The sequence below is a fragment of the Stegostoma tigrinum genome, chromosome 4 (genome assembly GCF_030684315.1).
Source record: "Stegostoma tigrinum isolate sSteTig4 chromosome 4, sSteTig4.hap1, whole genome shotgun sequence".
NCBI classification, from domain to species: Eukaryota; Metazoa; Chordata; class Chondrichthyes; order Orectolobiformes; family Stegostomatidae; genus Stegostoma; species Stegostoma tigrinum.
Genome location: NC_081357.1, coordinates 72623752 through 72636350, shown reverse-complemented (window position 1 = coordinate 72636350; position 12599 = coordinate 72623752). Strand labels below are relative to the sequence as shown.

The window sequence follows — 12599 nt, the reverse complement described above, 5'->3', positions numbered from 1 at the left end:
CCATGTACCTGCTGCCCTTGTCTTTCTAGGAGGAAGTGGTTGTGCATTTGCGAGATGCAGTCCGAGGATCTCTGGTGAATTTCTGCAGTGCATCTTGTAGGTAGTGCACACTGCTGCTACTGAGCATCAGTGATGGATGAAGTAGATGCTTGTGGATGTAGTGTCAATTAAGTGAGTTGCTTTGTCCTGGATTGTGTCAAGCTTCCAGAGAGTGTTGTTGGGGCAGCCCACATACAGACAAGTGGAGAGTATTCCATCACAATCTTAACTTGTGCCTTGTCGATGGTGGACAGGCTTTGGAGAGACAGGTGAATTACTCATTGCCATATTCCTAGCCTCTAACCTGATCTTGTAGCCACTGTATTTATACTGACATAAGGTCACTGAGGTGGCAGCTAATGAGAGTTGCACCTACGTCATCAGGAAGTCAGACAGGATCATCGAAGAAGTTCCTTGTTTTCAGCGATATTAATAAAGGGACAAACATTTACCTTGAGTCATCAAGGTTTCACGTGGGGGAAAGAGAGGGCTGTGGCAAGTGGCAGAAAAAAGAAATCGTAAAAGTTAATTAAATCTAATTCATATCTATAAAATATAGAACAAGTGTAATGGTTAGAAACAAGTTTTACTGCAAGAACTTTGACCATACATCATTTCATTCCAAGCAGAAATCCTTATTTTGGAGTTCAAAATACATTGAAGTACTAAAAGGTTTTCATTCAAGTTGCCATACTTTTGTGGATTAGGCTAGTTGTCCCCAGAACAATTGCCATGTTACACTAGCCAGTCATAAAAAGACAGATTTTTTCAATCCTTCTCCAAATAAACAAGCAAATGTGTAACTAACTGTGCAAGCAAAGTGGATAAAATATAATTTCCTGTTATTGTACAGCTATATACACCTTTTGCCATTGTACAATTAATGCAAAAACTAGTGTGTGCTTTTTAAAAAATATTTTCTTCTCAACCTGTTCAGAGCTGTTGTTACACAACTCTGGAGGTGGAACTTGAACTCCAGTCTCCTGGCCCAGAGGTAGGAATGCTACCATTGCATCACTGGAATTCATGGTGCTTTGTGCTAAATTGAGCCTACGCAGAGAAAATACCATCTATTTAACAGACATGAGCTGGCTTACTTAACCACAAAGCACCATGAATTTTGCAACCAGTTTGACAACATTTGAGAGACTGGGTTTAGAAATAGTTGAGTTAATTCAGTTGCAAGAGTGGAGGTGATCTTCGAGTAAGAAAAATTAAACACAAGGTTTACACTTTCTAAACAAATCTGTGTGCATCAGGTGGCAGACAAACAAATGCACAACTTTTGGCAAAGGTTTTTAAGTCTTCCTTCCATCACCTATTCCATCACAAAACAATTTTACATCTGAAATTTTCAACCACTGCTACCTAGGGAAGAAAAGATTTCAATTGCCAATAAAATACTTTACCTCTTCAATTATTTCAATGAGATCTCCAGTTTTGATTTCCAATTCATCCTCATTTTGAGGGATATAATCAAACAGTGTTTCGCAATGCCTCTTCTTTGATCTTCCTGTTGGGATTGACATCACAGAAATTGCTTTTAACGGTATGAACTGGAAATAATTTTACAAGAAGCTATGTTTCTCAGATATAACTTTATGAACGACAACTTAAATGTAAAATTCACAGAAAATTTGGTTTGCAAATTAAGCAGCTTTCCCACCTCACATAACTCCATCCCTCTCTCCACTGCACTAACACGGCACTCGAGTTTCTGAAATACCAAAGTACTTAATTATGATGTAGAGTTCAACGCAAATTGCTGCATTTTTCAACTTCAAAAAAAAGACACATTCATAAAAAGTTGGAGGTCTGTATTTACCAACAGTTAAATTTCCAGATGCCATGTCACCAATGGAAACTAAGTTTTGAAAACCATGACTTACCGTCGCTCAAAGTAGAGCAGTTTGTATTGTCTGCTGAGTAATTCTTAACTTTCACACTATTTCCCTGTCAGAAAAATCACTGAAACTCCCTTTGTTGAAAACTATTTTCACTTTGAAGGCAACACCAACTCATAACACAGCGTAGTTTCAAACGAAAGTACTGATCAGGAGTTGCAGGTTTTTGACTCACCGACAATGAAGGAATGATGATAAGGATGAGGACACTGTGTAGCTTGGAGGGAAACTTGCAATTGAGGCATTCCCATGCATTCATAGCCCTTGACCTACTTGGTGGCCATGGTCATGGGTTCAGAAAATGCTGTAAAGTAGGGTTGGAGAAACGTTGCAGCCTATCTTGCAGATCCAACACATCCTACACCAATGTGCAAAGCTGAAATGGATGAATGGTTCAGGCAGTAGACGGGGAGCTAATCAAGCAGACCACTTGGAAAGCATTAGACTGCAATGTTTTTAGAGCTGGATCCAGATAAGTGGAGAGTATTTCATCACATTCCTGACAAACCCATGTAAATGATGAGCAGGCTACAGAGGACAGCTATTCACTGCAGAATTCCTAACCCCTTGCTTACTGTAACACCTACAGTATACATATGGCTGGTCCAATTCAGATTTGGGTCAAAGACTATCCCCCACTATATTAACCCTGATGGCTAAAGAAATGAAAGCACCATTAAATGTCATGTGGAGATGACACAGAGGATGAGCAATAAATGCTGGCCAGCCAGTAACACACCATCCCACGGATGATTAAAATAAAACTCTGGCAAAATCAGTTAAAATACCTGAACAGATCACTGGGTAATATATATGTAAATATATATTTATAAAAACATGCGATCTTTTCCTGTGCTGTATAGATAAGAAAAAGATAACATTTACCACTGTTACTGTTCGGTTCAGAACCCCACGGCCAGCAACAGAACTTTCAATTGAGCGTTCACACGTAACTACCAGGTGAACATTTGGTGAAACAGAACATAGTAGGTACGAGAAGGATTAGGCTATTCAGCCCTGAGGCCTGCTTCACCATTCAATAGGATTATAGCCAGAGCTCAATATCATAATTGTGTCCTCCTCCTCTTCTCGACCAGCCTCCACCACCTCCTCTGGTAGTTCATTCCAGACAGGCACCATCCTCTGCATGAAAACATTGCTGCTTAGGTCTCTTTTAAGCCTTTCCCCTCTCACCAAAAACCTATGCCCTCTAGTTTTGGACTCCCCAAACCTGGGGAAAAGACCTTGACTATTCACCCTGTCCATGCCCCTCATGATTATATTAATATCTATAAGGTCACCCCTCAGCCTCCAATGCTCCAAAGAAAATAGCCTCTCTGCACAGCTTAAACCCTCCAACTCTGGCAACATCCTTGTTAATCTTTTCCGAACCCTTTCAGGTTTAACAACGTCCTTCCTACAGCAGGGAGAACAGAATCATATGCAGTGTTCCAAAGGTGGCCTAACAAATGTGCTATTCAGCCTCAACCTGACATCCTAACTCCTATACCCGATACACTGACTAATAAAGTCAAATGTTCCATAGCCTTTTTCACTACCCTGTCCACCTGTGACTCCATCTTCAAGGAGCTATGAACCTGCACCATAAGATCTCTTCATTTAGCTATGCTTTCCATACACCATTAAGAGAGTATAAGCCCTACCCTGATTTGCCTTACCAAAATGCATTACCTCATATTTATCTAAATTAAACTCCATCTGCAATTCCTCAGTCCATTGGCTCATCCGATTACGGTCCTGCTGTACTCTGAGGTAACCTTCTTCACTGTCCACTACCCCACCAATTTTGGTGTCACTTGTAGTCTTACTAACCATTCTTATTACACTCACATCAAAATCATTTATATAGATGATGAAAAGCAGTGGACCCAGCACTGATCCTTGCAGCACACCACTGGTCACAGGCCTCCAATCTGAAATCAACCCTCTGCCATCACCATCTGTGTCCTACCTTCAAGCCAATTTTGTATGAAATGGCTAGTTCTTGGCTACATTTTGTATCCAAATGAATACATCCAAACGTTCACTCAATTTGCATCTGCCATTAATTGTGCTGAGCACTCGAGCTGTGCTCAGGATCCCCAAAGAAAAAAAACTTTCCAGTGTTGTACGCCCAGACAGACAGAGTTTGCAATGCATTCCTGGTATTTCACGTTTTAAACTTCATGCCATCATGAAGTTGATTTTTTTTTAAAAAAAGAGCATTTTGATTTTGCTGTTCAGTGTGTGGTGTCATTGGCAGAACCAGCATTTATTGCTGAATACCTGAGCAGATTGGCTGAGCTGCCAACTTGTACCCCTATAGTATTGTGGTATCAGTTCTTCATAGGACCACAAGGAAAGGTATTCATTTTAAAATATATGTCTTTTGAAATATTTAGGGAGGTGTGCATCTCTGGACAGGCCATTATTTATTACACATGCCCAATTTCCCAGAGGGCAGACAAGAGTCAACCACATTGCTGTGGGTCTGGAGTCTCATTAAGGCCAGATAGTGTAAACATGGCCATTTTCCTTCCCTAAAGGATCTTAGTGAACCTGATGTGTTTTCAGGGCAATCAGTCAATGCTGATTAGATGGTCACCATTTGCCGAGATTTTTATTCCATACCTTAATGGAATACTGATTTCACCCCATTTTGGGATTCAAAACTGTCCACAGAACATTACAGACTCTCAGCTGCTTGTAGCACAGAAGAGGGCCATTCAGCCAATCATGTCCACATCTGTTAACAAAATTCTGGTTACACTAATTCCATTTTCCACTTTTTGGCCCACAGCCCTGAAAGCTATGGCAATGCAAGTCAACATCTAAGTACTGCAAAAATGTTATGAGAATTTCTGGCTCAACCACTGTGTTCCAGACTTCCATCCGCTTTGGGTAATTTGATTTGTTATTGTTGTATGTACTGAAATAGTGAAACATATTGTTTTGTGTATTATTCAGGCAAATCATACCATTCATAAGTACATACAGGTAACAGATCAAAATGCAGAATAGTGTTCCAGCTAGAGAAAAGGTGCAGAGCGATCAACTCAAATATTACAAAGATCCATTCAAAAGTTTGATAACAGCGGAGAAAAAGCTGTTCTTGAATCAAACTATTGTATCTTCTGCCCAACAGAAGAGGATGGAAAACAGTATAACCAGGGTGGGAGGAGTTTTTGATTATGTTCGCTGCTTTCCCAAGTGACGATGGAGGGAGTGAACTAAAGGCTTGTTTTCATCATGGAATGGGTTGTGTTCACAATTGTCTGTAATTTCTTGTGGTCTTCAGCACAGCAGTTGCCATTCCAAGCTGTGGTGCATCCAGATAGGATGTTTTCTATTGGTATGTCTATAAAAATTTGGCAAACATCATTGTGAACATGCTGAATCTCCCTAGCTTTCTGAAGAAATAGAGGTATTGGTGGGCTTTTTAACCACAGCATTAGGACAGATTGTTGGTGATCATTACTCCGAGGAACTAGGCCAACAAGGGGCGAAGCCCCATTAGATTTGGTACTGGGTAATGAGCCTGGACAGGTGTTAGATTTGGAAGTAGGTGAGCACTTTGGTGACAGCGATCACAATTCTGTTATGTTTACTTTAGTGATGGAAAGGGAAAGGTGTATACCACTGGGCAAGAGTTATAGCTGGGGGAAAAGGCAATTACGATGAGATTAGGCAAGATTTAGGGAGCATAGGATGGGGAAGGAAACTGCAGGGGATGGGCACATTAGAAATGTGGAGCTTATTCAAGGAAAAGCTCCAGTGAGTCCTAGATAAGTATGTACCTGTCAGGCAGGGAGGAAGCTGTAGAGCGCGGGAGCCGTGGTTTACAAAGGAGGTGGAATCTCTGGTCAAGAGAAAGAAGGAGGCTTATGTTAGGATGAGATGTGAAGGCTCAGTTAGGGCACTTGAGGGCTACGAGGTAGTCAGGAAGGACCTGAAGGAGAGAGCTCAGAAGAGCCAGGAGGAGGCATGAGAAGTTGTTGGCGGATAGGATCAGGGTAAACCCTAAGGCTTTCTATAGATATTTAAGAAATAAAAAGAATGACGAAAGTAAGATTAGGCCCAATCAGGGATAGTAGTGGGAAGCTGTGTGTGGAGTCAGAGGAGATAGGGGAAGCACTAAATGAATATTTTTCAACAGTATTCACTCTAGAAAACGACAATGTTGTCGAGGAGAATACTGAGATGCAGGCTACCAGACTAGCTGGGATTGAGGTTCACAAGGAAGAGGTATTAGAAATCCTAGAGAGGGTGAAGATAGATAAGTCCCCTACGCCGGATGGAATTTATCCTAGAATCCTCTGGGAAGCCAGGGAGGAGATTGCCGAGCCTTTGGCATTGATCTTTAACTCGTCATTGTCTACAGGAATAGTGCCAGACGACCGGAGGATAGCAAATGTGGTTTCCCTGTTCAAGAAGGGGAGTAGAGACAACGCTGGTAATTATAGACCAGTGAGCCTTACCTCAGTTGTTGGTAAAGTGTTGGAAAAGGTTAAGGGATAGGATTTATAATCATCTCGAAAAGAATAAATTGATTAGGGATAGTCGGCACGGTTTTGTGAAGGGAAGGTCGTGCCTCACAAACCTTATTGAGTTCTTTGAGAAGGTGACCAAACAGGTAGATGAGAGTAAACCGGTTAATGTGGTGTATATGGATTTCAGCAAGGCATTCGATAAGGTTCCCCACAACTGTGCTATTGTACAAAATGTGGAGGAATGGAATTATGGGAGATATAGCAGCTTGGATCGGAAATTGGCTTGCTGAAAGAAGACAGAGGGTGGTAGTTGATGGAAAATGTTCATCCTGGAGACCAGTTACTAGTGGTGTACCACAAGGGTCGGTGTTGGGTCCACTGCCGTTTGTCATTTTTATAGATGACCTGGATGAGGGCGTAGAAGGATGGGTTAGTAAATTTGCAGATGACACTAAGATCGGTGGAGTTGTGGATAGTGGCGAAGGATGCTGTAGGTTGCAGACAGACATAGATAAGCTGCAGAGCTGGGCTGAGAGGTGGCAAATGGAGTTTAATGCAGACAAGTGTGAGGTGATGCACTTTGGTTGGAGTAATCGGAAGGCAAAGTACTGGGCTAATGGTAAGATTCTTGGTAGTGTAGATGAGCAGAGAGATCTCGGTGTCCAAGTACACAGATCCTTGAAAGTTGCCACCCAGGTTGACAGGGCTGTCAAGAAGGCATACAGTGTTTTAGCTTTTATTAATAGAGGGATCAAGTTCCGGAACCAAGAGGTTAAGCTGCAGCTGTACAAAACTCTGGTGCGGCCGCACTTGGAGTATTGCGTACAGTTCTGGTCACTGCATTATAAGGAGGATGTGGAAGCTTTGGAAAGGGTGCTGAGGAGATTTACTAGGATGTTGCCTGGTATGGAGGGAAAGTCTTATGAGGAAAGGCTGAGGGGACTGGAGGCTGTTTTCATTAGAGAGAAGGTTGAGGGGTGACTTTATTGAAACATATAAAATAATCAGAGGGTTAGATAGGGTGGATAGGGAGAGCCTTTTTCCTAGGATGGTGAAGGCGAGCACGAGGGGGCATAGCTTTAAATTGAGGGGTGAAAGATATAGGACAGATGTCAGAGGTAGTTTCTTTACTCAGAGTAGTAAGGGAATGGAACGCTTTGCCTGCAACAGTAGTAGATTCGCCAACTTTAGGTACATTTAAGTTGTCATTGGATAAGCATATGGACGTACATGGAATAGCGTAGGTTAGATGGGCTTCAGATCGGTATGACAGGTCGGCACAACATCGAGGGCCGAAGGGACTGTACTGTGCTGTAATGTTCTATGTTCTATGAACTTGAAACTCTTGACCATCTCCACACCAGCATCATTGACACAGGCAGAGGCACAGGGAGGGTGGGGGAGCATTCTCCACTTAGCTTCCTGGAGTCAATGAGTAGCTCCTTTGTTTTGCTTGTGTTAATAGACAGATTGTTGTCTTTACACCATGACACTGAGCACTCTATCACAATGAGTCTACCTCGTCATTGTTTGAGATCCACCAATAAGGTGGTGTTGCCAGCAAGCTTGGAAATGTTTTTCCTGAATGTTTGTCGTAAGTCTATGCCCCTTGATTCTTCATCCCTGCACAGGAACAGGAGTAAGCCATTTAGCAGCTCGAGCCTGTTCCACCATTATGGCTGAACTGCAGCCTAATTCCACATCCCTGCCTTTGGCCTATATGCCTCAGATACATTTTTGTCAAGCAAATGTATTATCTCAGAATCAAAAGTAATGTATTTAAGAATTCCGAACCTCTACTATTCCTTTTATGTGGAAGTGTTCCTTAACACGAATAGTCTGGTCTTAACCTTCAGTCTTTAGATCCCTTGCTCCACAACCAACCCCACCATTATCTTCATGCCTCACCCCGCTTCCCCCATCCCCTCCAATCCAGCCAGCATCCTGGTAAATCTCCTCTGCACCCTCATCAACTTTCCTGGTTAGTTCCTCCAAACTTGCAATCAAACGTGTCAAACATAACCATTCCTTAACAAATTCATGCTGACTGTTGCTGGTAAATCCACATCTCTACAATTGCAGATATATTCTGTCCCTCACACTTCTTTCTTTTGGCTTTCTCGCCACTGAGGTGAGACCGAGTAGCCTATAATTACCTGTTCTATCACTTCCTCACTTTCTTTTAGTATCCAATGTTAGCAGTCTTCCAGTCCTCTGGTACTTCACCTATGGCCAGAGAGGATCGTAAAATTGCTGCCAAGCTTCCTTGATGTGTCATCCATGGTCTCCCTCAACAAGATTGTCTACATCTCATTTGGGCCAGCAGATTTATCCACTTTAAAGGCTGCTAGACCAATTTGTACCTCCAGTCTCTCTAAATTTCTTCCAGTGTTTTCACAGGCTTCCAAGCTGATGTCTATACCTGCTTTGTCCTTTTCCGTTGCGAAGGCTAACTCAAAATATTTATTGAAAACTACGCTCATATTTTATGAATGATTTATTATCACACATTGAGGGAGATACAGTGAAAAAAGTGTTCTGTTGCCACAATCCGGCACCATTTTGAGGAACACAGGAATTAAAAAAAAACTTAGATCTTCATCAGCTAGGGTTCCAAACACAGCTCCAGGAATTATGCAAGGTCTCCAATTCAGGCCTATCGCAGACAGGATTCCCCACACTGTCATCGCTGCAACCGAAACCTGGGCTCCAATTCCAGGAGTCCACATGTCAGGCCTACGAAGGCATGAGCTCTCTCTCACGTCACCACCACACTGCTCCAGCTTCCCCGTGACATAAGGAAGGAGGAGAAAAGCAAAGAAAGAGAGGACACATTGAAAAGAAGAGAGGGAACAAAAACAAAAGCAGCCTGCCTGGAACGGATGGGTCAACGGGATGGGTCATCTTGAATCTCTGGATTCTGTTCTTGTACATTTAGTCTCTTGTTTTTTTTTATATAAAGCCCCTTTGAGTTTTCCTTTATTCTAGCCACTTCTTAGCATTCTCAACTTTCCATTTTCTTTTCTGAACTCCAATTAGAATTTTACAGGTTTCTATGAGATTATCCCCTAATTGACTCAATCTCACCTCATATCAGCCCTGCGATCCTTTCAGACCACACCCTCTGTAGCAAGAGCATCCTTCCTCAGATAAGGAGGCGAAAACTGCATACACTATTCCAGGTGCGGTCTCACCAATCCCCTGCGTGACTGCAGTAAGACATCCTTGTTTCACTCTTTGAATCCTCCTACTATGAAGGTCAACAGAGTTTGTTTTCTTTACCCCCTGCTGCACTTGCACAAAAGGATACCCAGCTCTGGTTGAACATTCCCTTCTCTCAATTTTCATTCAATTAATAATCTGCCTTACCTGCAGTATTCTGCATCTACCATGCATTTGCCTACTTAGCCTGCCCAAATCATATAGAAGCATCCCTGCATCCTCCTCATAGCTTCTCTTCCATCTCGCTTTGCGTCATCTACAAATTGAGACATTACATTGAGTTCTCTCATCTAAATCATTAACAAATTGTGAATAGCTAGGATCTGAGTACTAATCAAATATTCAACCAGCTTTCTGAACATTACTATGAATCATCTTCCATCATGTTAGGCAATCCATTCCACATGATTGGAATATATTATAGTAAACCTTTTCGTATCACCTTGGGTCTTCTTCCAACTACCTTCATTCTGTAACTTTTAGTTATTGACATGTGTGTCAATGGAACAGTTCAACATTATTTACTCATTTGATTCTCTTCATAATTTTGAACACCTCACTCCAATCTTCTTCCTTGATCTTATCTACACAAAAGATCAAGAATCCCAACTTCTCTTAGCTCTTCATTTAACTTAAACTTTTTATTATTGGTACCAATCTACTAAATCTCCGCACCCTTACTAGGGCCCTGGCATAATTCTGAACGTATGATGCCAAGAAATTAGTCACAATATTGTGGTTGGGGCTAATACCTGCCACCATCAATTGTGTACGCACAATCCCAGGTCTCAGTTTCTGCATCTCCTTTGCAATTTTTTTTTTTTTTTGCTTTGTCTCTCCACATTCTTCTTACCAAAGCATATCGCTTCCCAGCACTCTGCGTTAAATTTTACGCATCACATGTTGGCCCACTTCACTAGTTTGGCTATGTCTTCCTCTGGCCTATTGTCAGAGTACCATTTAATCCGGGTTAAGCTTGGAGTACAAGTCATTTCAATCACAAACAAGAATCCGCCATTTATAGTTACGAGGAGAGAGCTGACTTGGGTTGACTGGACGAAGAGTCTAAAAAGGCATGGAGATAAAATAAAGCAAACAACTTAAAGAAGCAATTTAAGGTTAGCAGAATACTTAAAAAAAAACAGGGCAACGGCCTCACCACACTGTGAAGCTAGTTGACAGATAATCTCTGGGAAGGACAGAGATGCTGTGAAAAAAGAAAGACAATCTGAGCAGGCAACAAGATGGTAGGATGGGGCACTGCGTGGCAAAGTGTGAAACTATTCACTTTCAAGAATGGAAAAATCAATTCTTTTTAATAAAGACATGCAACCTGTAAATGCTGACAGATTTGGGTAGGTTGTAAAAGGAATACAAAGTTAGCATACAGGCACAGCAAGCAATTAGGAAGGCAAATGGCACGTTGGTCTTTATTGCAGGGCAGAAATGAAGGAGACTTGCTAAAATTGGGTGAGGTCACATCCGCATTTCATCTAGCAGCTGTTTAACTAAAGGACAAAAGATTTGCGTATAATGCTATGCTCAACAGTTATATGTTTGGACTACTTAAACAATACATGTATTAATTAATACTAAAACAGAAGGAATATTGTTCAGTAGAGTTAATTTTTAAGTCATGAATCAATGTGCAACAATTTTCAGCTGTGGAGTCCTATGAATGGCCTAAAGCGCTTAAGTTGAAACAATGCAATTTAGATTAATTGTTGCTCATTACTTAGGCAAAGGTGGCAATTTGAAGCAAGCTCTCAGTACACAACAGTTGCCAGAAACTGATGGAAGACAATTGATTCATTCACATCATTTAAGGAATGGATTCGGTCACCCCTTCTCAGTTTTCTGTCCATTTCTTATTTCTAAATGTTCTCCAGAGTGGTCCAGAAACCCGGTTATAACTACACAGCTGCTCAAGTAGATAGTTGCAAACCTTCTCAGGAAAACTAGGGAGGGACAATAAAGTGTACTGGTGCCAGAATTATCTACAGAAATAATACTAAGATCAGGCAGAGTAACTCATCCTCAAAATGGCCACTTATGCAATAAAATTCCAAAGGCAATCTGAGTTGGCTCAAAGTAACTACAATACCAATGATGCCAGTTTAGCTGAATGGTCATCAAATTTAAATTATATAATTTCATGTACTTCAAATAGGATTTGCTTCAAAATATGTCAGCAAGTTTTGAGAAGATTTGACATCACCAACGCAGGAAATGACATCACCAACCCAAGGAAACCTAACCAGATAAAGAGAAAGCGGGACATAACACAAGCGCTTCGGAGGCTCACTGATGATGTTACCTAGAATGGTAACGAAACGTCTGAAAACAAACCTTCCAGCTCAGCGAGCAAACTCACATTCAAAATATGTCATTCACACATGACGTTAGATGGCCTCAAATAACAGTCATTTTGTTTAAATCTATTCCAGGCTCAATCTATTGCGCATGTACACACTGAAGTGAAACAAATTCTGGCCTAGTCTCGCTTTGTCAAAACAATCCAAGAAGTTGGAATTGATTGATTACCTAAAGTCATTGGCGATTTAAATCAGATATATTCAAGATGGAACATTACAAATCAATGTCAACAATTTAAAATTGCAATATCTACACCCCACTAGGTTAGCATTCTTCAGCAACCCAATGGCATACTAATCACACATTTAGATTTTTCCTAAAGAACCTTTTCAGACATGTTATTATAAACCTCTAGATCAGGGGGACTTGAACCCAAGCCAACTCACATACTTATCTAATCACATATTTAATGTGGGTCTCATCACATACTTAACATCCAATAACATCATTAGAAAGCACCCAAAACACTGACAATTGCCCGATAAAAATCAAAGAGATATGTGACTACAGTCAGAATATTTCAGGAACTCACAGCATATGATAATTTCAGGACCACAGTGCAGTCGTA

At 41.3% G+C, this 12599-nt stretch overlaps 1 protein-coding gene across 6 annotated transcripts in view; it reads right to left on the bottom strand.

Moving 5' to 3' along the window:
• The window catches only part of cd2ap (CD2-associated protein), a 222590-nt gene that overhangs the window by 81560 nt on the left and 128431 nt on the right, over positions 1-12599 (bottom strand). For all 6 annotated transcript variants that reach the window (XM_059645412.1, XM_048531190.2, XM_048531192.2 and 3 more), the window contains one exon: positions 1449-1552. In XM_059645412.1, coding sequence (XP_059501395.1) covers positions 1449-1552 — 104 coding nt within the window. The remainder of the gene's footprint in view (positions 1-1448; positions 1553-12599) is intronic.